Source organism: Ovis aries, chromosome 13 (genome assembly GCF_016772045.2).
Source record: "Ovis aries strain OAR_USU_Benz2616 breed Rambouillet chromosome 13, ARS-UI_Ramb_v3.0, whole genome shotgun sequence".
Lineage (NCBI taxonomy): Eukaryota > Metazoa > Chordata > Mammalia > Artiodactyla > Bovidae > Ovis > Ovis aries.
This window is the reverse complement of record NC_056066.1, coordinates 28,989,221-29,014,446: the sequence shown is the minus strand read 5'-3', so window position 1 is coordinate 29,014,446 and position 25,226 is coordinate 28,989,221. Positions and strand designations below refer to the sequence as shown.

Below are 25,226 nucleotides of genomic sequence, written 5' to 3'. Positions count from 1 at the left end.
GGGAATCCGGCGCTTGGAGACAGGCATCGTCCACGTTTAGCCGCCATGTCCCTGCAGGTGAGCTGGGTGTGCTACCGCTGCTAGGGGCGGGGAGGAGCGTCCGTCCCGGAGAAAAGCGCTCGAGTGGGGCGTGGGGCCGGCGTGACGCCCCCCTGGGGGCGCGGCGCATCTCTGACCCGCCGCTTCGGGCCGCTGCTGGCAGTCGCCTTTGTCCCCGGTGGCTGTCCGCGGGGACCCCCGAGACACGCCCACCCCATCCCCAGCGCCCCCTTATTGCGCGGAGTCCGCACCGGTGCACTCTGTTGACGGCGTGCCGGGCTCCCTATAGCAACTCTTGTGAACCCCGGGGACTGGTTAGACGCAAACCCGGCACCGGCCCGGGGAGGGCGGGCGCGGGGCTGCTCCCGGCGGACCCGGCGGACCCGGCGGGCACTGCCCAGCGCTCTCTTCCCATCCTGGAGAGGGAGGTGTGAGCGGCTGCGGCCTCCCCTTGCTCCTTGGAACCTCTTGGGGCTCTCCCAGGCAAGTGCAGAGATCTGGAAAAATCACAATCTTAAAATACTGTTCTTATGATCTTTGGAGGAAAAAATATGTATATTCAGGGTGGAAATTTGGGGGAAAGGGAACAAATATGAAGTAAAAAAGAAAAAAAGGGGAAGTGTTAGTTTCTCAGTCCTGTCCGACTCTGACCCATGGACCCGCCAGGCTCTTCTGTCCATGGAATTCTCGAGGCAAGAATACTGGAGTGGGTAGCTATTCTTTTCTCAAGGGGATCTTCCCAACCCAGATATGAAACCAGGCGGATTCTTCACCAGGGAAGCCCATAATATAAAGTAAAACATCAGGCATTCCTTCACCCTAGTGATAACCACAGTAGCACTAAGTTACTTTCTCAAGTGTTCGAGAAACATCTTTGTGATATGTGAATATATATGTTTATATACACACTTTGCTTTTTATATAATTTTGCTCGCTCTCTCTCTCTTTTTTTTTTTTTTTTTTTTTTTGGTACTATGAGCTTTTTGTCACCACTAAATATTCTTTAAAATGTTTAAATGTCTGCATTGGGTACATGACAGGGTGCACCCCATGTGACATCGGTGACACCAGGATCACTGCTACACCAAGGGTGGGGTCGGGGGGCCTTGTGAAAACATGAATGGGAGAGGGTGTAAGGAGAGGTTTTAAGGGAGTTGTTTTGAAGACCCGTCAGACACAGGCGCCTGGGAAATCCAGTGGGTCAGCTTTCAGACAGGGTGCTGAGGACTCGACTCCAGCAGAGTGAGCTTAACGGAGGTTGAAATTCCTCACCCAGAGCTGCAAGCCCAGCTCTGCAGCAGCACGACAGCATTATCCAACTTTCCCTTTGGCCCAGAGTGCTTGGAATTAAGTGTAAATGACTGTACCTTTAAATCCCTGTTTCTGGGATTTCCCTGGTGGTCCAGTGGTTAAGACTCTGTGCTTCCATTGCAGGGGGTGTAGGTTCCATCCTCGGTCAGGGAACTAAGAACCTGCATGTGGTGAGGTGTGGCCAAAGATTAAAAGAAAAAGAAAAATCTGTTTCTCACCTATGATAATTTCAGACTCTCCTAATATCTACTCACTTTTCATTCATGTATTCAACAGGGAGGTACAGGGCTCAGATGGGCTCCTACCACCTGCCAGCACTCTGTAAGGCAAGGCTCTTGCTACTGAGATGAACGTTTGTGCCTATCCTCTGTTCTGAATACTTGGGGGGAACAAATACATTCCCACCAGCCCTTGTGCTGAGCCCTAATAGATACTGTTGGGGCTGCCTAGAACCCCCTTCCCTGTCTCTGCCCATCCCCTAGGCACTCACCCCTCCCCAGGATCAGCTAAGCATCATCTCCTCGGAGAAGGTGCCTTCCACCCTCTCGACTGCTCCCTTCTCCCAGGGCACCCGCTACTCCTCTGCTTGAGCAAGTATCACATAATCACTGTGACCCACTCATCTCCCACAGGACGCTGAGCTTTGTGAAAGCTGGCTGCCCTGTTCATCCCTGTTTGCTCTCCCAAGGCCTGGCCCCTCAGAGGTGTTCAATACATATTAAATCAATAGTGTGATACAAGTGGTGAGCTCTGGGCCGGCAGAGTCAACAGAATGAAGTCAAGAATATTTACGGTCTTATTCTTGTTTCATCCTCACGCTTCCTGGCTGAGGTTGATGCCTTTTTTTTTGAGCTGAAGCCAAATCTCTCCATTGCTTACACAGGGTTCCAGGGCAGTGTGTCTCCAAGCTAGAATTAAAATCCAGGATGCTGATGCAAGCCCGATGTTTTTCCCACCACAGCTCATCGTGGTTAGGCTGGGAGAAGGCACATCGAAACTGCCATGTAAAACACGTGTGTATCACGTTGGGGTGCCAGGGAAGGGCATGCTGGAGAGAAAGACCGGCCCTGGGCCCTGCTCTGGAATGGGTTTTTCTTCTCTGCCTGGGGAGAGAGTAGAGAGGGGACCCCTGAAATTGCCTGGGAAATGGTCAGGGGCTCCACTTTTGACTTGATGGACGTGAGTCTGAGTGGACTCCAGGAGTTGGTGATGGACAGGGAGGCCTGGCGTGCTGCGATTCATGGGGTCGCAAAGAGTCAGACACGACTGAGCGATTGAACTGAACTGAACAAGGCTTTCATGAGCTTGTCAGATGGTTCCATACCCTTCAAAACATGAAGCACAGTCTTTCAAAAACTCCTTCCTGGAAGGCAGGGAGTTAGCATGGTTTCTGAAAAGCCTTAGAATTCGTATCAAGGCTTAGTTTGCCAAAAGGACTTGAGTTGCTGTCATTGGAAGATGGCACGGGACTTCACAGCAAATAGAACACCCGAGATGCCTGCCACCCCTGAAGGGAAGGATCCTTATACCTCCTGGACAGTCTCTCCCTGTCCTGCCCTTAGGAAGCTGAGGGCAGTGATGTAGCATTTTAACTTTGTCCTTATTATAGACACAATATGTGCACATTATGGGAAATTTGGAGAGTATAGATGGTATTTTTTAAAAAACAGGAAACTTACCAATAGAGGCCATTAATATTGACACATTTCAGTATATTTAGATGTCTCTTCAAGATACTGATTTCATTTCCTTTGGATAAAAACTCCAAAGTGGGTTGTGAGATCATATAGTAGTTCTTTTTAAAATTTTTCTGAGGAAGCTTCACACTGTTTTCCACAGTGGCTGCACCAATTTACATTCCCACCAGTGGTGTATAGGGTACCCTTTTCGCCACATCCTCATCAACGCTGGTTATTTCTTGCCTTTTTGATCATAGCCATTCTTACAGATATGAGGCTGTATGTCATTGTTGTTTTGATTTTCATTTTCCTGATGCTTAATGATGTGGAACATCATTTCAGGTCCTTATATATCTTCTGTGGAAAAATCTCCTGACTCTTTTAACATCAGATTGTTTTGTTTTGCTTTTTTAGTTGTTGTGGCTGTTCAGTCATATGAGTTCTGTATATATATGGAAATTAGCCCCTTATCAGATACAGTTTGCAAATATTTTGTCCCGTGCCGTAGGCTGCCTTTTCGTTTTGTTGATGGTTTCCTTTGCTGTGCAGGAGCATTTTTGGTTGCTGTCGTCTCTTGTATTTATTTTCCTTTTAACTAGTTTTGCTTTCAGTGTCACATCCAAAAATCATTGCTAAGAATGATGTCAAGGAACGTTCTCTGTCTTTTTCTAGTAGTTTACAATTTTGAATCTCATGTTCAAGTCTTTAATTCATTTTGATTCGATTTTTGTATGTGGTGTAAGATGGAGTCCAGTCTGATTTTTCTTGCATGTGTATTCAGTTTTCCCAGAATTGTTGACTGAAGACACTGCCCTTTCTGCAGTGTATATTCTTGGCTCCTTTGTCATAAACAAATGGACCATATATGCACGGGTTTATTTCTGGGCTCTTGACTCTGTTCCATGGATCTTTGTGTCTGTTTTTATGTCAGTACCATACAGCACCATACTATATATTTTGCTTACTATGTAGCTTGTAATATTATTTTAAATCAGGAATTGTGATGCCTCCAGCTTTGTTTTTCTTTCTCAAGATTGCTTTAGCTTTTATGGTTCCATACACATTTTAGGATTGCTTTTTCTCTTTCTGTGAAAAATGCCATGGGAATTTTGATAATGAACTGCATTGAATTTGTTGATGACTTTGGGTAAGATGAACATTTTACTAACTGTTAATTTTTTCTGTCCATGAACAGGGAATATCTTTCCATTTCTTTGTGTATTCTTCAGTTTTTAAACATTTAGATAAACATTTTAAATATTAAGAATTTTAGTTTGTTCTCTGTATCAAATACATAGGTGCATTGTCCATGTAACAGGTAAGGACCAGAGGAAGTATGCACAAATTAAAATAAGGATAATTCTGGTGGAACCAGAGCAGTAATAGTTCGTTTCTGATTGAAAGCTTCCTGTCCTAAGTTCCCCTGAAGCAGATAAACCTGCCAAAAGTTAGCAAATGCACTGTCTTTTTGTTTTAGGCTGATTTTGACAAGGCGGCCAAAGACGTGAGGAAGCTGAAAACCAGGCCAGATGATGAGGAATTAAAAGCGCTCTATGGACTCTACAAACAGTCTGTAATTGGAGACATAGATATTGGTATTGTGCTGTCATATTAAAAAATAACAGTACACTTTGTTGAACAGTGTAGAAGCATAAAATAACAAGTAATCCTGTGAATATATCTGTCCCTCTTTCGGCAGAGTGTCCAGCACTGTTAGATCTAAAAGGAAAGGCTAAGTGGGAAGCCTGGAACCTTCAAAAAGGTAGTTAGTTTTTAAACGTTACATGAACCTTCTTAATTTCCACATGCATCAGGCGGTGAGTCAACCTGTTTGTATCTTTCTAGGATTATCAAAGGAAGATGCCATGATTGCCTATATTTCTAAAGCAAAAGAGCTAATAGAAAAATACGGAATCTAGAATTCAGCCTGTGAGAGAATTTTCCTTCTGAAGCCTTCATAATGGTATCGTGACCTAATACTTAGGGGAGAAATGCACTGTAACTCTTGACGGATCATCAATATTTTTGCTAGTAATATGACTTGTCATTCTGAATTAGAGGTATGCTGAAACTACATGTTTAATGAAATTTTACTTGCTAAAACCAGGCAATTTTTAAGAGTTCTTTTTAAAGTGTTGCTCTGGTAGTGTGTACATAAAGACATCAATCATTGCCTGTTCTTTTGACTCCTCTGTTTTTTCTGCAGTGAACTGGTCTTACTGGTATAATCAGCACAGTTGATTAAGAACTAATCACAAGGGTCTTTGTTTCACTGTGTAGCTTTGGGGTTCACACCAAGGCGGCACCTCGGCAATACAGACACACCTGCTCCAGGCTCCCTTCAGTGACTGCCTTATAGGTAACCAAGGCAAGTTACTGAAGCTTTGCCAAAGCTCATCTCTAGGGTAAGGGGAAAATGTCGATCTCAGGGGGTAGGAGTTGAATGAGGTACCTATAATTTTCCTACCTTCATTTTAAAGTGTGTACTATATAAAAGCTGATAGCAAGCAACACAAACCTTATGAGTCTGTCTCAAGCTCTTCAAAGAAAGAAGAAAAGCTATCATGGGCTATCAACTATTCAAGTTTCTATGCTTGAGACAAAAACATCAGGCTGAAATGCAGTAGCTGGTGATGGCAGACTGTACACTATGCCTCTGAAGTCCAGCTTTATCAGAGTGAAAATGCAGAATCTGGAGTGTCTGTTGGACCAGTTTGCAGTCTCACTTGGCTGTCCACAGGCTCTCTGAAAGAAGGTGGTCTCATTTTCAGAGTCCTAACATCCGTTTGAGATTCCACAGGCTAGAAATCTTCCCAGACAGGGTGCCTGTCCCCTGCTGAAGGGTGTAGGTTTGGTGTTGTGTAAGAGATTGATTTCATGTGACTTAAGAAATAAATTTTTGGATCGACTAGATGAATTTTCAGGGAATTATGTTGGGTGAAAAAAAAAGCCAGTCCCAAAAGGTTGTATACTGTATGGTCCTGTTTATGTAACATTCTTGAATTGGCAAAATTACAAACCTTGAGGACTGAACAGGGATTGCCAAGGAGGAGGGGAATGGGGGAGGATGTTACAAGGCCAGCAGGAGGGATCCGTTGGTGATGAGATATTCTATATCAGTGTCATCCCCTGGTTGGGCAGTGACCCTAGAATTTCCCACGATGTTGCCATCTGGGGAAACTAGGGAGCTCTGTGTTGTTTCTTAGAACCCCATGTGAATCTACAGTTCTCTCAAAATAAAAAGTTTAATGAAAAACAAATCTAGCTTGATTTCTAATCTGGAAAAGTTTGGAAAGTTAAAGTGATTCTCCTCTCTACTAAGTGTTGCCTAAAGACAGAAGTCTTCCACGATGAAGTCAACACCCTCTTCCAGCGGAGGGCTCAGAAACTCTTCGAGCTGTTCCTGCGTGGACCTCACCTCCACCCCAAAAGCCTGGTGTTGGCTGCATCATGAGATTCCTATTTGTGGACTGTAGTAACTACAGGTTGTTCGAATGAATAATCACAAATCTAGATTCCTTTAGCACCAATCCTTCCAGAATGGAGCCCTGTATCCTACCAACGAGTAAAGCACAGTTCAGTGTGTACTAAACAGGGAACATAATTTCTTGAGGTTACCTTTAGCTCAAATGTATTACATGAATTCTAACTCAAAACCCTTCTCCCTGCCACAATGAATTTTGTATTATTTTCACTTTGTTAAAAAGAAACAATGGGGACTTCCCTGGTGGTCCAGTAGCTAAGACTCAGAGGTCCCAATGCAGCGGCCAGAGTTTGATCCCTGGTCAGGGAATTAGATCCCACATGCTGCAACTAAGACCCACTGCAGCCAAGGAAATAAATAAATATTAAAAAGAATGATACATTCTAAAAAATCCCTCTTGTGTGCATTTCCCTTAATCTTACTCACTAAGATTCTCTATATACTATTTTTAAACCAACAAAAACACAACCCCATATTATGTGATCCCAAACACATCCGTGCTTTAGAAGGTGACATTTTAGTGTGTCAAGCTGTGTCAAGCATTTGAAGCCGTAAGGAAGAGACACTGGTTGCATGAAGTAGGAGCTTTGTTGTGAAGACGGAGATAACAAATCAAGGTGCCAATTGAACACATAGGATTCCAAGAGACACACACAGTTTGGGACTTGGCAGAGATGGCGGGACCCATGTAGCCCTGGGGATGTGGTGCCTCTCCATCCTGGGCAGTAGGCATCTGTGAATCCTACCAGTGGTGTTCTGCCGTTGCTCTGACTCAAGTCATTCTCCTATTTAATTTTTTCCCTTTTCTTTCCTGTCTGTTTCCAACTGGTGTGCTTTCTTTCTCTGTCTGGTTCAGATGATCACACATGAAGCTGAGGCAGCCTGTTGGGTCTGGCATTTGTGTGTGACCCTCTGTACGCCAAGGGCTAGACCCCAAACAGTTGCCCTGAGTCCCAGTTGGTCCTTGCATAAAGAGCAGCAGGAACACACAGAGACAACAGGCAATCCAGGTTGGAGGATCGCCTTAGAAGAGAACCTAAGAAGGCTACGGGCATTCCAGGGACTTGGCAGGACAGGCAGCGATGATTATTCGGGGCTGTCTTATTTTAACAGTAGGCTACATTTCCTCACTGAATGGGGCACATTTCAAAAGGTGAGATCAGGCTTTGGGCCACAGTGTGTTAATGAAACAGTCATTTCGTCTCAAGCACTTCCCCTGTCTGTGATTTTCACTATCAGAATAACCAAAAGGAAGAAATGAATCATTGACCAAGCAGGAATTTCATTGACAAACCTTCCACAGATGAGACTCAAATGAGATTCTAATACAAAGAAGAAAGACCCTCCCGGAAGTATTCTTGACCCATTCGTCTTTCATCCCCCAGATACGTAAATGCTCTGTGGGGAAATACATTTGTAGATAACACATCACCCTGACAGCAGCAAATGTATCATTTTCCAATCTCTGAAACAAACTCCTACGCTACTCTGAAAAACTGGAGATGAGTAGCAGACAATCAACTGGACTGTTTTAAGGCCAAGAAGGGGAGATATCTGTCAAGAGGCGAGCACTGATATTTCTAGAGTCTTGGTTAGGTAATTCTTGATGAAGCTTGTGTTGGAATGTTCCAGAAGATAGAAGTGGTGTCCTGGAAGCACAACACTTCCACTGGTTACATCTTTCCAGGCTGAAAAAACAGAATTGTGTTTAATAACAGATGACGCCGCCACCCACAGATTTGCTTCCGGGTGTTACTTTTCTAAGAGCGCACTAGAGGTAGGGTTACTTCCATGGGCTCATGTTCCGTGCATCCTGAATTTTTAATCTCTCAGAGACCTATCAGTACACAGCGGTATCACCTGCCTTCTCTCATTTTACACACCACTGACATCTCTCCATTTACACTAGATAAAACTGGGACCACTTTTCTCCTCCATGTAACTGCCAGTTGAGAGTTTTGTTGTTGTTGTTGTTAACACTAATACTTTTGTTTGGCGTTTGTACCCTATACTGACCAGACCATTTTTATACAAGTGAATTGTTTAAAAAAGACACTTACTTGAAGTATGGCAATAGTTTAAGGATAAAAAGCATGGATATCACACATCCCCTTGTAGTGTATGAAAAAAAGTGTGTGACTGGATTTATGTACTAGTACAGGACGTTTTAAAAAATCAGATCTTTCAATTCTGGTTTCCTCGGTGTGTATGCCCAGCAGTGGGATTGCTGGGTCATAAGGCAGTTCTATTTGCAATTTTTTGAGGAATCTCCACACTGTTCTCCATAGTGGCTGTGTTTGGGAATGCATGTACACCCATGGTGGATTCATGTCAATGTATGGCAAAACCAATACAGTATTGTAAAGTAAAATAAAGTAAAAATAAAATTTTTTAAAAATTAAATTAAAAAAAATAATAAATAAATAAAATAAAAAATAAATCAGATCTGTGCTGTAAGGCATGCCAGCACCTCTGGCATGGAAATCATCAGATATCTCAATAAAACACCTCAAACCATCAAAATCATTTCACCTTCCATAACCACTGGTATATCTTCAGATCCAGAAAAGCATGTTATGTCACAAGAAAGACGAGTCTTAGAGGGTGTGTCACAGCTGCAAATATAAAGGAGCCGGTTAGTAACATTTCATAATAGACACCCCCTAGAATCTTTTCCTATTAATAAGCTCATTTAAATCAAACAAGTCCTCACTTCCTTCCCTTTTACTGTTTACAGCAATACAAACATTTTATTTTTTTTAATCCATGGCACATATACATGTCAGCACCTGTCTGAGAGTCACTGTGGTCCAGGTTATTTTCCAAGATCTTCTGGCTTCTAGAATAGTCAGGTGCAGTCAGGTGGCACCTGGGTACCCAGTCCAACACAAAATGGGACTAGCTATATAGTATCTTTAACTGTCATTTCCCTGAAATGGCCACCTCTCTATCCCCCAGCCCTCCATTGTTTGGCAGAGGGTTGCTGTGCACAGAACAGAAGCAGATTTATGGACATAGGGCCCCTGAGTTGATTCTGCTGATTCTCAGTTTCATCACAACAGCAGGAAACCATTCGCTGAGCTGGTGCTGGGTGCTGTGTTAGTCCCTAGGGACACTTGGGTAAGCACGGTCCCTTTCCTCCTGCCACTTAGAGACTGGCTGGGGAGACAGACATTAATGAAGTCACCAGACGATTGAACAGATGAGTCACCAAGTTCAGGGTGATCTGTGAACACTTGACAAGCGGGGGTGGAGTGACATCAAGCAGGGACTCCCTGGAACATGGAGTTAGACTTGAGATCTGAATAGATAGGAAAAACTTGGCAAAGGGCAGAGAGATGGTAGGGGAAGAGGGACCAGGTGAGCACAAACCAGATGGCTTTTGTTCCATGAGTGAATGGAGAATTGGGATAAATTGAGGTCAAAGAAGCAAGCGAGAGGACTTCCCTGTGGTCCAGTGGTTAGGACTCCAAGCTTCCAATGCAAGGGGTGCAGGTTCAATCCTGGGTCAGGAAACTAGGATCCCACATGCAACGTGGTGTGCCCAAAAAGAAATAATAATAAGCAAGCAAGGGCCACGTGTAGGTCTCCTGAAGGGATTTGGTCATCCTAAGAGAGTCAGGAAGCCACCAGGAGGATTTAGTGCAAGGCACATCATGACTGGACTTGACAGTCATCCGTTTTGGTACAATGTGTGGAGCAGACTGAAGGGGACAAAGGATTGTCTCTTTCAATAGTCCGGGCGAGAATTCCCTCTTCTGCCTGGAATGTAGAAAACCAGGAGCACCACTTGTAGCCTAACAAAGAAAAAAGCCCTACAAACTGCAAAACCATAAATTCTTGAACTCATCAGGAAGCTGAGTTTGCAAGGCAAACCAGAAACCGAACTCCAAGGAAAATTGGGCCCTTCTAAGGAGAGATGGGTCACATGGACTGGCTCATGTGGGCAGAGCACAGGATGAAGGGGTGTCTGCTGTCCATGTGGGTGAGAAGGAACCAGCTGCAAATGTTCAAGTGCTGGGGACCAAGCATGGGGTGATGTGTCAGATGCAGTCCACACTGACTCACAGGCTTCTGTCCACGGCCCCCACTAGGGGTTCATGAGAAAGACTAGGAACAAGGCAGGAGGTCAGAAATAGCCCTCTCTCCAGGGCAGGTGGCAGCAGGAAATTGGATATGACCATCAGATGGACACTAACCCTGCCCCCAGTCAAGTCCTCCCCTCCTACCAAGCGGAAATCTCAGTTGTCGGAGCAGGGGCATCAAACACTCCCCCTCCACGCCCCCCACCCAGGGCACATGGGAAGACCCATGGATGTAGGGGATGGAAACATAACCCTCTACCCTGGGGGAAGGAATGGGAAGGGTCTTGGGCCCCCTGTGCTATGCTTAGTCACTCAGTTGTGTCTGAATCCTTGCAACACCATAGACTGTAGCCTGCCAGGCTCCTCTGTCCATTGGGATTCTCCAAGTAAGAATACTGGAGTGTGTTGCCATGTCCTCCTCCAGAGGATCTTCCCAACCCAGGGATAAAACCCAGTTCTCCCACAGGCAGGCAGATTCTTTACCATCTGAGCCACCAGGGAAGTTTAAGAATACTGGAGTGGGTAGCCTATCCCTTCTCCAAGGGATCTTCGTGACCCAAGAATCAAACTGGGGTCTCCTGCGTTGCAGGTGGATCCTTTACCAGCTGAGCCACCAGGCCCCCAATTCTATACAAAAGCCAAGGCAAAATCTTCTACTACTGGGGAGGGACTGGAAACTTCGACCCAATACCCACCAGACCCACCCACAAGGCCTAGACACAGAGGACCTGACTAAGACTGAAGCTGAAGATTGGCTCGGATGTCCAACAGCTCCCCTTGTTACCTCAGAGGCTAGCATCACACACAGGGGGCCAAACTACAACTGTCAGTGGGGAGAGCCTGGAGAGAGACAGAAAAATTGAGAAAAATTCTCCAGTCCAGTCCCCACAGTAAGCACACAGTAACTTGGGAGAACCATTGCCCTGAAGTGCACCCATAGTAGCAACAAAACTGAAACTCAGCTCAGCTCCAGTCTGGACTGACCCAACTCCCTACATTCATGGCCTGCCAGAGGAGATGTGCTCAAATCATAAAATATATTTATGTTAGTTTCATGCATGATATTTTTCAATAGAATATCTGTTTTATGCATGATACCTAGCTTTAAATTAAAAAAAGATGATCAGACACAAAAAGCAAGAAATGACTCCATTGTCAAGAGGCAAAGTAATTAAAAGAATAAGATTTAAATGGGCTTCCCAGGTGGCCCAGTGGTAACTTACCCACCTGCCAAAACAGGAGACATAAAAGACTCCGGTTCAATCCCTGGGTGGCAAAGATCCCCTGGAGGAGGCCATGGCAGCACACTCCAGTATTCTTGCCCGGAGAACCCCACGGACAGAGGAGCCTGGCAGACTAGAGTCCATAGGGTTGCACAGAGTTGGACATGACTGAAATGACTCAGCACACATGTGCAAGACTCAAATAAGACCCAGATGTTGGGATTGTCAGACAAGGGCTTGACAGTCGCTATGATGGAGATGCCAAAGGGTTTCATAGGAAAGATGGACATAAGTGAACAAATAGGGAAGTTCACTAGAGAGGTGAAGACTGCAAGAAAGAGTCCAAAAGAAATTCTAGAAATAAGCAGGAACAGCAATAGGGCATTCCTTTGACAAGCTCATCAGTAGATTTGATACAGCTGAGCAAAGTCAACGTGAAGATGGTTAATAGAAATGATCCAAAGAGAAACGAAAAGAAAAAAAATTTTTTAAGGAGAACATCTGAGAGCCCTGGGATGATGACAGACAGCCTGACGTGTGTGTTGTCAGGGTCCCAGAGAGAGAAGAGGACTGTGTGTTCATCCGAGTAGCACAGGAGGACAGCTTGAGTGAAGTGGAGCTGCAAAGCCTTCCCTCCTGCCTCGGATTTTTCTTTTGACCTCCAGGCTTTGAGCCTTGGGGGGGTGGGTGATGGGCAAGGAGAGGGTGGAGGGACACTCCAGGCCTGATTTCCTGTATATTGGGAAAAGTTGAATGCTGCAGAGAGGTGGAGAGAGGAAAGCAGACCGAGGAAGGGGAAGGAGCAGAAGCAGAATGAAGAGAATCCAGAACAAGCTTAGGACATTTGAGATTTGAAGAGAGAATGTGAATCCTTGTAAGTAGCTCCTGAGATTTGATTTGCTGCGGAGAGGGTGAGACTGTTAAAACACTTTTTTTTTTTATTCTGCGAGTGGAATATCCTTGTGAGTGACTTTTATTTTCAGTCTGGGGGAGGTTTCTTTTGAGAGCTCTTGAGAGTTTAGCTAAACTGCTTTATAATATTGGTGCCTCAGCAGCCATGCTGTGCAGCCAGGCAGCTTGTGAGAGCCTGGACCTTACACTCAGCCCTCCTGGAGCACGTGCAGAGTCACGAACGGGTGAGTTCCTGTTGTGACCCTCCCCCAGCGGCCTAGGTGACAGCTGCTCTGGGCCCCCTAGAGCCTTCCCTTGTGTACCTTTTAGATAAACCTCCCATGAAGTTTACCAAAACCAGCTCTTTGGGGTTCGAATTGACCAATCCGGACTTAGCCGGGGAACCCCAAAGCTCTCCACCCACGCCTAAGGGCATGTCCGTCAGGTCCAGCCACCTCTCTGCCTGCAGTCGGCCTTGACCTTCCCATGTGGCTCCACTAGGTGCGCTGTGGACCTCCTCCATGACCCATGAGTCATGAACTTCTCTATTTCAATTTCTCTCGGGGTCTGTTGTTGAACCTTGGCTCCCTTTCCAACACTCAAGCTTCTTCTTAACAAATGTTAATTCCCCAAAGTCACCAGAACCTCTGGTAGTGAATTGTTGGGTTGGATTTTTTAAAATCGAGGGTGGTTTGTTGTGTGCCATATCCATGGCGTCTCCTAAACATGACTTCCTTGCATCTTCACCCACCACACCTTGAGGGGTTTACTCTCAGCATCCCTTCCTCTGAGAGACGGGACCCTGGGTCCAAATCTCACAGCCACTAGGCCAGGGGTCTGGATCCTGGTGAACAGCCTCCACAGAAGGCATGTTTGTACGAGACTTAATTAAAAAGCAGCTTTTGCCTACAGTATTTCACTAATGTCCATAGTGCTCTGGATTGCGTTTCCTTTGGTGGGGGTACGGGATCTCAGACTTGGAATGGTGTTTCTTGGATTCTGACTCTGCTAAGCCAGGAAGACAGACAGCACAGCCCTGTGGGGACCACATTTGCTCGGACGGTTGGGGTAGAAATGGAGAGAGATGGCAGACCGGGGCAGCTAGTGGCCCTAATGGTGGAGTAGAGGTGGGCATTGGCGTGAACGCAGAGATGTGATAAACATGAACAGGACTGTCCCTGTTCTCAAGGTGCTTCAGGTCTGCTCCACTTTTGTTCTTTTTTAAAGCTATTTGTATAAACTTCTACTCACAGGCACTGCCTGTGGAGGCCCTAGGTTCAGCTCCAGGCTTTGTGGCAGAAAGAAAAGGAACTCAGACCTGTGTGTCCAGCTCCTCCCCGAAGGAGACAAGAGCCAGACAAAATTGAAGAAATGCATGATGGTATATAATAGCGACTGAGGGCCAAATGCTGGCCCCACAGGACCTGCTGTGAGGAGGTTAGAAAAGGGAGAACCTTGTGGTTTCAGTTTATTAGGGCCAGTATCTGGAACATTAGGACTTCAGTCCTATTAGAAGAATCATATGTCAATGAGACCTTTTAGGAGACAGGAATAGTCAGGTGTCATGGAGCCAAATGAGTTCTGGAACAAAATTCCCCCAAGAAGCAAATCACTCCCTTGTCCTGAATCACCTCCACATATTTAATAAGTAGGGATCCCCTTCTGCTGTTCCCCTAAGAAGATGAGCATCCTTTGACATTAGTAATTTATTCAACTAATGTTTTTTATGTGATAAAGCATACTGGGTTGGCCAAAAAGTTCATTTGGGGATTTTGTAAGATCTTCTGGAAAAACTCAAACAAACTTTTGGCCAACCCAACACACATTGAACCACATTTTTTAAAAAAGATAAAGATGCTCTGTTCATCCTTGATTGATGTAATTTCCATGCCCAGGCTCCATTTTAAGGCAACAAAAATATCACAGGTGGGCCTCAAAAGAAAACAAGTCAAACTCTGCCTTCCTGGATAAGCGTCCTCAGAGAACAGCCAACCTGCGTCTTCCATAGATAATTTTTTAAAAAAGAGAGAGAGAAAACGTGCCTTAATGACTTGGATGGTATCATTCAAAATGTGAAGATCTGCTAACACTCTGGTAACAGATTCTTGACTCAGTTCCTCGTCATCAACAAAATCCTCAGGCATGCCTCCCACTTTCTTTAGTGCAAAGGCAATTTCTTCTTCACACAAATCATCTTTGAGGAAACGAATTTGGGCCTTTGACATGAAACAGTAAAAACATTAGTCTGACATTTCATTTAAAGCACCTGTTCAGACACTGAACGCTCTCTACTCTGCCTTTTGGTGACTTGAGAATTCTCTGATCAGGGCTTCCCTGGTGGTCCAGGGGTTAAGAATCTGCCTTGCGGGGAGAACAAGATGGCGGAGACCTAGGTGGAACGCAGAGTACGTCTCTCTCCAGGGATACGTCAGGACTACACCTTCAGACACAGAAGTGCTTACAGAACATCACCTGATGGCAGACAGGAGTACCTGACCACCGGACAAGAATCTGCCTTGGTAGTGCAGGGCACACTGGTTCAATCCCTGGTCCAGGAAGATCCCACATGCCGGGGAGCAGCTAAGCCTGTGTGACACAACTGCTGAGCCCACGTGCAGCAACTACTGAAGACTGTGCGCCCTGGAGCCTCTTTCCACAGCAAAGCCCCCCGCAATGAGAAGCCTGCACCACAACTAGAGAATAGCCCTGGCTCTCTGCAACTTAGGGGAAGCTGTGCACAGCAATGAGGACCCAGCACAGCCAAAAACAAACAAACAAACAAACAAACATTTTTTTATTAAAAAGAAAAGAATGATCCAGTTAGTTTGCTGAAAGTTCTCTTTTGACTCAGAATGGAGGAAAATACACTTAGAATCAATAGTTTTCATCGGAGATGCCTGGGCCAGTGCAGGCACTGACCAGGAAACAGTTAAAGTGCATTTCAGAGCAAAGATGAGAAGATGACAGTGAAAGAGATTTGAGTGTTTCATTAACCAATACTATCTTTTATTCATCACCGTGTCTACTGGATCAAAACTCACCAGAAAGGAAAACAATGACTTGATTTCCCCACTGCACTTCTCTCCTTTCCACCACCCTCCCTAAGGAAAATGAAATTACTTACATGAGGAGGGCTTATACTTGACACAAATAAATGTACTGTTCTAGATTATATTTTTATTTGAGATGTAGCACGGTAAAAAAAGCAGTATAAGATCCCATACTACATTTGGGGAAGAAAAACATGATAATAACTATTCAACAAAACTCATGGTAATACATCAGAAATCCACAAGAACAAGCATAAACACAGCAACGATCAAGAAACAGACCAAAGGAGAGCTTACATTAGTTGAATAATAGCTAACTTATTTGTAAATGGTAGGTTTTCAATGATTTGCAGCCATATCAGCAGTGTTTCAAGACATCCTAGATAATTCAAACTAAGATTGAGTACTGATTTCCACCATGTCTTGAAATCAATTTAAATTTCCTTTCCTCCCTGAAAGATAGATGTCACTATGTATTTAATATTTATCAGCAGTTTTCAAGGTATAGTCTGGGGACTTGCAGGAGTTCCTGTCACCTTTTCAGGTGGTCTGTGAGGTTAAAGCCATTTTTAGAATATTGCTAAAATGTTTCCCTTTTAAACTCTCTTTTTTTTTTTTTATGAGAGCATAGTTGAGTTTTCCATATGCTATGTATGTCATGGGTTATCAGCACAGTTGGAATGCAAAAGAGAGAATCTTAGCTGCCTTCTAATAAGCCAGGCATTAAATGTGTGCCAAAGTGTAAAATAGTGCCACTCTTCCCACAGTGCTTTTTTGAGAGAATATAGTCTTGCATAAAATATGTATTCTTTATATCGGCATATAAGGGGATTATTAATGTTAAATATCTTGAAAGATTTATAGTTTTATTTTCTAATATGGTAAATATTGATAGATAAACCACACATAAAATCTCGTTGATCCCCTCAATGCACCTAGAAGTATTGGGTTGACCAAAAGGTTTGTTCGGGTTTTTCCATACTATGTTACAGAAACACCCGAACAAACCTTTTGGTCAACCCAGTATTAAAGCAATGCCAGGAATAAAAGTTTGTGAACTGCTGTAGACATTACGTAGTTATATTGTGTAGACAGTATTGATCGAGAGCATTTTTTTGCAAATATCTTCAGGCAATGAACAAAGGAAACTCAGTTCCATGGTCATTGCTGCTGGAGTGTAAACTGAAGGTGATTTGGAAATTTCTATCAAGTGCTCTATCAGTGTGTATATCATTAACCTAAATTCTGGACATGTGATCCTTAAGAAATTTATAAGAAATGTATACTAAATTTTCTACAAAAAACGTCATCAGAGTGCTTTTATAACAGAAAAGATAGAAATAAGTATTATCTTAAAAGGAATTGACAGTCATCTTGCAGTGATAGCAGATCTCCATAGCAATAGTTTAAGTGGGGGGAATAATTAGGAAGAAATATAAAATAGGATCCCCACATGTAAAAATGCTATGGAGCCACATCAAAATTCTGAAGGATTATCTGGGATAATGGATACTTCGACTTTTCTTTCTTTCTTTTTTTTTTTTTTTTTGCTCAATCGTATCTGTGTGTATATATAATTCAGGAGCCAAAATGTACTGAGTCCTTACCATAATACCAAGTAATTTATGGTTATTATTCATTTAATCCTCAGAAATGGAGCCATTATCATTCAAGTTTCACAGAGGAAGGAACTTAATTCAGAAACCCAAGGAAGTTGCCAAAGGTCGAACTGAGTAAGAGGCAGACAGAACTCTGATATTTATGACTTAACCTTAAAATTCTACAGCTTAGTGTCAGACTTTATTTTTGGGGGTTCCAAAATCACTGCAGATGGTGACTGCAGCCATGAAATTAAAAGACACTTACTCCTTGGAAGAAAAGTTATGACCAACCTAGATAGCATATTCAAAAGCAGAGACATTACTTTGCCGACTAAGGTCCGTCTAGTCAAGTCTATGGTTTTTCCTGTGGTCATGTATGGATGTGAGAGTTGGACTGTGAAGAAGGCTGAGCGCCGAAGAATTGATGCTTTTGAACTGTGGTGTTGGAGAAGACTCTTGAGGGTCCCTTGGACTGCAAGGAGATCCAACCAGTCCATTCTGAAGGAGATCAACCCTGGGATTTCTTTGAAAGGAATGATGCTAAAGCTGAAAGTCCAGTACTTTGGCCACCTCATGTGAAGAGTTGACTCACTGGAAAAGACTCTGATGCTGGGAGGGATTAGGGGCAGGAGAAGAAGGGGACGACCGAGGATGAGATGGCTGGATGGCATCACGGACTCAATGGATGTGAGTCTGAGTGAACTCCGGGAGATGGTGGTGGACAGCGAGGTCTGGCGTGCTGTGATTCATGGGGTCGCAAAGAGTCGGACATGACTGAGCGACTGAACTGAACTGAACTAGCTTAAGAAATACATACTATTTATATCCTTTTTAATTTAAAAAATAAATAGGATATACGTTGCTGCTAGAGTCTTGATTTTACAAATCTTAATGCTTTCTGCCTAAAAGGCAGATTGTACAGACTGGCCAATTGTAAAAGCCATGGCTGGTCGGAGTTACCCAACATGCTGGGGCTATTTTCAAAAGAGAAGATACCAAGAGAAGCCTAGGATTTACACACCCTGAAGGAGAGGTTTCGTTCATTTCAGCACTAGGCCTTTCCATCTTTTCAGTCCCTACTAGGACTTCTTTCAGTCTGACTTTCTCATTTGAGAAGAGCTCTAACCATACTGAGTCAATCATTCTTTCAAGCAGTGACAAAACATCAAAACCAAACTAAAAGAACATTAACCATGGATCTGTGGTGGAAAAAAGTCCCCCAAAGGTTTTTCAAAACAGAGGTTTAAAAACAACAACAACAACAATAAAAAAAAAAAATTTAAAACAGAGGTTAAATACCTGTGGCCAAAAAATGTGAAATTTTCACCCTGGATAATCGGCAGCAGGGCACAGGCAATTTCATCAACCACCTGATGCATGTCACTTGCAAAATGTTCTTCAAACCGGCTTTCTCCCAGCAAGCCGCATGGCATGCACTGGAAGTAAAGGAAGACGGTTAACGTGTGCAGATGGCATGAGGGTTGCTGTGATACTGTGAAAGGGCTTATGTTAATATGATGGGCAGAGTTTCAAAGATGTGAATAATAGTAGTTAAATGTAAGGAGAGAAACATTTTAGAATTTGCTGAGTAAATGAACACAAGCTACAGCAGACTACATATCTGAAAAATACTCTCCAACATTTAGAATTTTTAAAAAACATTTAGAAACACTGGATGAATCACATGTGTGCAGTTTGACTCACAATAAGGTAAATGGTATAACTAGAAGAGAAAAAACATAAGAGGGAATTTAAAATTCCAGTCATGAGCCTGTGCTAACAGAATGACTGTCTACGGCTTCTTGTTGTTCAGTCGCTTAGTTGTGTCTGGCTCTTTGCGACCCTGTGGACTGCTGCACACCAGGCTTCCCTGTCCTTCACCATCTAACGGAGCTTGCTCAGACTCATGTCCATCGAGTCGGTGACGCCATCCAACCATCTCATTCTCTGTCATCCCCTTCTCCTCCTGCCTTCAATCTTTCCCAGCATTAGGGTCCTTTCCAATGAATCAGTTCTTTGCATCAGGTGGCCAAAGTATTGGAGATTCAGCTTCAGCATCAGTCCTTCCAATGAATATTCAGGACTGATTTCCTTTAGGATTGATGAGTTGGATTTTCTTGCAGAACAGGGGACTCTCAAGAGTCTTCTCCAACACCACAGTTCAAAGGCATCAATTCTTCGGCGCACAGCCTTCTTCACAGTCCAACTCTCACATCCATACATGACCACTGGAAAAGCCATAGCTTTGAAGAGACCGACCTTTGTCAGCAAAGTAATGTCTCTGCTTTTAAACATGCTGTCTAGGTTGGTCACAGCTTTTCTTACAAGAAGCAAGCGTCTTTTAATTTCATGGCTGCAGTCACCATCTGCAGTGATTTTGGAGCCCAGGAAAATAAAGTCTGTCACTGTTTCCATTGTTTTCCCATCTATTTGCCATGACGTGATGGGACCGAATACTATGATCTTTGTTTTTTGAATGTTGAGTTTTAAGCCAGCTCTTTCACTCTCCTCTTTCACTTCCATCAGAGGTTCTTGATGAGGTTCCTTTTCACTTTCTGCCATAACAGTGGTGTCATCTGCATAACTGAGGTTACTGATATTTCTCTCAGCAATCTCGATTCCAGATTGTGCTTCATCCAGCCAAGGATTTCACATGATGTACTCCGCATATAAGTTAAATAAGCAGGGTGGCAATATACAGCCTTGATGTACTCCTTTCCCTATTTGGAACCAGTCCATTGTTCCATGTCTGGTTCTAACTGTTGTGTCTTGACCTGCATATAGGTTTCTCAGGAGGCAGGTAAGGTGGTCTGGTATTCCCATGTCTTTAAGAGTTTTCCACAGTTTGTCATGATCCACATAGACAAAAGCTTTAGTGTAGTCAATGAAACAGAAGTAGATGTTTTTCTGGAATTCTCTTATCTTTTCTTTGATCCAACAGATGTTGGCAATTTGGTCTCTGCCTTTTCTAAATCCAGCTTGAACATCTGGAAGTTCTCGGTTCATGTGCTGTTGAAGCCTAGTTTGGAGAATTTCAAGCATTAATTTACTAGTGTGTGAAATGAGTGCAATGGTGCATAGTTTGAGCATTCTTTGGCATTGCCTTTCTTTGGGATTGGAATGAAAACTGACCTTGTTCAGTCCTGTGGCCACTGCTGAGTTTTCCAAATTTGCTGGCATATTGAATGCAGCACTTTAACATCATCATCTTTTAGGATTTGAAACAGCTCAGTAGGAATTCCATCACCTACGCTAGCTTTGTTCATAGTGATGCTTGCTAAGTCCCACTTGACTTTGCACTCCAGGATATCCAGGACTCTAGGTGAGTGATCACACCATCATGGCTTGTATCAGGAGTATAAGACACCAAGTTTCAAGAGTGGCTGAGAAGGACAAGCATTGAAGTGCCTTAAATTTATGGGAAAGGCAGATAGACCAATTGCACAGAATCAAGAGCTTAGAGATAGATGACACACATGTGGGAACTCACTTTATTTTTTTAATATAAATTTATTTATTTTAATTAGAGGCTAATTACTTTACATATTGTATTGGTTTTGCCATACATCAACATGAATCTGGGAACTCACTTTATAACTGTCTTGACATTTAAAATCAGTGGGAAAGAAAGTGTAGGTCTCTGAATAACCAAGTCAGCTGATTATTCATGTGAAATCAAGAAATACCTAGCTCTTACATGATATAGAAAAGTCAATTCTAACTTAAATATGACAAAACACTTAAAAATTGAGAGAAGAGAATATTGGCAAATAACTTTGTGACTGACAGGGTATACTTTTTAGAGTAAGCTGTAAGAAGTGCAAACTTTAAGAGAGATAAACTTGACTATATTAAAATTTAAGACTTCCATGAATCAAAAGACAACATGTAAAGAAAGAGGTGGCATTGACTGGGAAAGACATTTTAACCTGCAATACCTAAAAAAGTAGGGTCCTAAATATGTAAAGAATTTCTATACATCAATAAAAAGAAGAGAATCAAATGGAAAAGTAAGCATAAGAATCTGATGAGAAACTCACAGGAAAGGAAGCATAAATAGAAATATGAGTTTGAGCAAACTCCAGGAGATTGTGAAGGACAGGGAGGTGTGTCACGCTGCAGCAGTCCATGGGGTCGCAAGGAGTCGGACGCAACTGAGCGACTGAACAACAACTATGCATATATATGAAAAATGCCAGTCTCACCTATAACAAGGATTGCTCCATTTAAAATCAGAGTAATTTATCTTGCAGTTGGAAGTTGTACCTCTCTGAATTGGTTCTTTTAGATCCCACATATAAGTGATACCATATAGTATTTGTCTGACTTATTTTACCTAGTCGGAGAAGGCGATGGCACCCCACTCCAGTGCTCTTGCCTGGAAAATCCCATGGACAGAGGAGCCTGGTAGGCTGCAGTCCATGGGGTCGCTACTAGTCGGACACGACTGAGCGACTTCACTTTCACTTTTCATTTTCATGCATTGGGGAAGGAAATGGCAACCCACTCCAGTGTTCTTGCCTGGAGAATCCCAGGGACGGGGGAGGCTGGTGGGCCGCCGTCTATGGGGCTGCACAGAGTCGGACACGACTGAAGCGACTTAGCAGCAGCAGCAGCAATGCCCTCAAGGTCCATCCACGATGTTGCAAATGGCAGGATTTCCTTTTTGTCAGCTCAGTATTAACTATTATTTCATTATCTATCTAGATATCACATTTTCTATATCATTCATCCATCAATGGACACTTAGGTTGCTTCCATGTCTTGGCTATTGTAAGTAATGCTCTAATGAACATGGGATGTGTAGCTATCTCTTTGAGATAACCAGTTTTGTTTCTTTCGATATATACCCAGAAGTGGAATTGCTGGATCATATGGTAGTTCTATTTTTAATTTTTTGAGGAACTTCCATATTGTTTGCCAGAGTAACTTCACTAATTCATATTCCTACCAACAGTGCACAAGGGTTCCCTTTTCCCCACATCCTCATCAACACTTGTTATCTTTTGTCATTTTGGGAACCGTCATTTTAACAGGTGTGAGGTGATAGCTTGTGGTTTTGATTTGTATTTCTCTGATGATGAGTGATGTTGAGCATCTTTTCTTGCACCTGTTGGCCATTTGTAAGTTGTCTTTCAGAAAATGTCTATTCAGTTCCTCTGTTTATTCAATTTAAAAATCATTGTTTTTTGGTATTGAGTTGTATGAGTTCCTTATATGTTTTAGCTATTAACTCCTTCTTAGAGTTTTTATTTGCAAATATTTTCTCCCATTTGGTAGGTTGCTTTGTCATTTTGGTGATTCTTTTGTGGTGCAGAAGCTTTTTAGTTTGGAGTTATCTCATTTATTTATCTTACTTTTGTGTTTGGGCTGTAGGTGTAATCTCTGAAAAATCATAACCAAGATTAATGTCAAGGAGCTTTTTCTTTGTTTCCTTCTAGGAGTTTTATGATTTCAGGTCTTATGTTTGAGTCTTTCATTCTTTTTGAGTTAATTTTTTGAGTGAGTGGTGAGAGTGGTCTATTCATCCTTCTGTGAATATCCAGCTTTCCCTGCATCATTTACTGAACAGACTGTCTTTTCTGTGGGCTTCCCTGGTGGCTCAGCTGGTAAAGAAACCACCTGCAATGCAGGAGACCTGGGTTCCATCCCTGCATTGAGAAGATCCCCTGGAGGAGGGCATGGCAGCCCACTCCAGTATTCTGGCCAGGAGAATTCCATGGACTGTATAGTCCATGGGGTTGCAAAGCAACCAACAAAACGGAGTGACTTTCATATCGCTCTCGTCAAATGTTTGTTGACTGTGTATTTGGGAGGTTATCTCTGGACTTTGAATTCTATTGCATTTGCCTGTGTGTCTGTTTTTATGTCAATAGGATACTATTTTGATTACTATGAATACACTTTAGGGATATAATGTACAACATGGTGACTATAGTTAACAATATTATATTGCATATTGAAAATTGCCAAGAGAATAGATAAAAAATTATCACAGGAAAGAAAGCTGAAACTATTTGAGAGGATAGATGTTAACTAAACTTACATGTTGATCATTTCACAATATATACATATCAAGTTATGTCGTTCAGCTTAAACTTATTCACCATGTGCATGCGTGTGTGTGTGTGTGTGCGCGTGCTCAGTCACTCAGTCATGTATGACTCTTTGCAACCCCGTGGACTGTAGCCCGCCAGGCTCCACTGTCCATGGAATTTTTTAGGCAAGAGTATTGGAGTGAGTTGCTGTTTACTCCTCCAAGGGATCTTCCCGATCCAGGGATTGAACCTGCGTCTCTTGCATTTCCTGCCTTAGCAGATGGATTCTTTACCACTACGCCACCTAGGAAGCTCCAAGCTTATCCAGTCATTTACATCTCAATAACACTGGAAATAATAGAACAAAATCAGAATAATTTCATGCACAGATTGGCAAAAAAATAAAAGCCTTGGCAATAACAGTGTTGTCAAGGATATAAAGGGATACGAATTTTCGTGTGCTGGTTTGGCAGTAAAAATCTTTGCAGTTCTTTTGGAGGACGATTTGGAGTAGAGACATTCCTATTCCAATACCCAGAAATTCCACCTTTAAGTATAGATTTTTACCCATGCATGCATGAACACATACAATTGCCCCTTGAACAACAAGAGTTTGAACTGGGGGAGTCCATTTATATGCAGAGTTTTTTCAATAGTAAGTACTACGGTACTACAAGAAATGCAGCTGGTTCATTCTGCAGATGCTGAACCCTGAAAACAGAGGGCCAGCTACTCATTATACGTGGATTTTCAACTGTGCAGAGCTTCATCATCCCTAACCCCTGCACTGTTTAAAGGTCAACTGTATATGAGACTGCTCACAGAAGTTATTACACATAGCAGAAAAAGACCTTAATCCCTATAAAGAGAAGACTAGACACATATAGTCACACAGTGGAATAATATATTCCTAGTTAAAAGCCAGTGAAGTAGTCACATATCCAAGGGATGAATCTCAAAAAAAACAGAGGAGAAAACAAGCTTCAGAGGAACATTTACAGTACGTTACATTTATATAAAGTCAGAAAAATATGTGAAATATCTATCTTATGTCAACTGTTGATTGAAAACCTCATATGAAATTGCCTTCAATAATTTGTAAAATATATTTATATATTAGTAGCGGGACTCTCTTCCTCCAGTGCATGGGTTTTGGGGAGACCTCCGTGGCAGAGCATTGGTACCTGGAAATGGAGAGAAAGGGGCTTGGAAAGCATGAGGGAGCAGAGTTGTAGTGGCTGAGAGAGGCACCTTGGAAAGGGAGGGACGTCCCTTGCAGGCCTGATGGCAAAAATAAAGAAGGAAGTGGCTGAAGAGAAAAGCCCTACAGATGCCAGGTAGCATCAAAGAATCAGAAGAATGAACCCCCCAACTCTACGTTGTCATTTATTTATAAACTGCACATCACTTATAGTGACAGAAGAGGGCACCCTTGAACTAATAAACAGAGTAAGCAACTAACTGGGTGGTTTGCTTTTTCTTACAGATTTCTTTTTTTTAATTTCCAGGGCACTTTAAATTCATACATGGTTCAATATTCAAGAGGTACAAAAAGGCTTGCAATGCAAAAATCTCTCCAAATCTTGCTCTTCAGTTCAGTTCAGCTGCTCCGTCTTGTCCAACTCTTTGAGAACCCGTGAATCACAGCACGCCAGGCCTCCCTGTCCATCACCAACTCCCGGAGTTCACTCAGACTCACGTCCATCGAGTCAGTGATGCCATCCAGCCATCTCATCCTCTGTCATCCCCTTCTCCTCCTGCCCCCAATCTCTCCCAGCATCACAGTCTTTTCCAATGAGTCAACTCTTCGCATGAGGTGGCCAAA

At 43.0% G+C, this 25,226-nt stretch overlaps 2 protein-coding genes across 2 annotated transcripts in view; one reads left to right on the top strand and one right to left on the bottom strand.

Annotated features, from left to right (window-relative positions):
• Positions 1-5,208, top strand: ACBD7 (acyl-CoA binding domain containing 7). Its single transcript, XM_027976659.2, has 4 exons — positions 1-57; positions 4,507-4,624; positions 4,729-4,791; positions 4,875-5,208. The coding sequence occupies exons 1-4, from the start codon at positions 46-48 to the stop codon at positions 4,946-4,948; spliced, it is 267 nt and encodes an 88-aa protein (XP_027832460.1). The 5' UTR covers positions 1-45; the 3' UTR covers positions 4,949-5,208.
• Positions 5,209-7,950: 2,742 nt separating this feature from the next.
• OLAH (oleoyl-ACP hydrolase) overlaps positions 7,951-25,226 on the bottom strand; it is a 29,831-nt gene continuing 12,555 nt past the window's right edge. Inside the window, 5 exon segments of the mRNA XM_042230389.2 lie at positions 7,951-8,201; positions 9,046-9,128; positions 14,801-14,906; positions 18,556-18,776; positions 18,778-18,799. Of these exon segments, the coding sequence (XP_042086323.1) occupies positions 8,071-8,201; positions 9,046-9,128; positions 14,801-14,906; positions 18,556-18,776; positions 18,778-18,799 (563 nt within the window). The 3' untranslated portion in view covers positions 7,951-8,070.

Coding starts and splice junctions, on each gene's coding strand:
- ACBD7 (XM_027976659.2), top strand. Junction 4,625..4,728: donor AATTGGAGACATAGATATTG/GTATTGTGCTGT, acceptor CTCTTTCGGCAG/AGTGTCCAGCACTGTTAGAT. Junction 4,792..4,874: donor AGCCTGGAACCTTCAAAAAG/GTAGTTAGTTTT, acceptor GTATCTTTCTAG/GATTATCAAAGGAAGATGCC.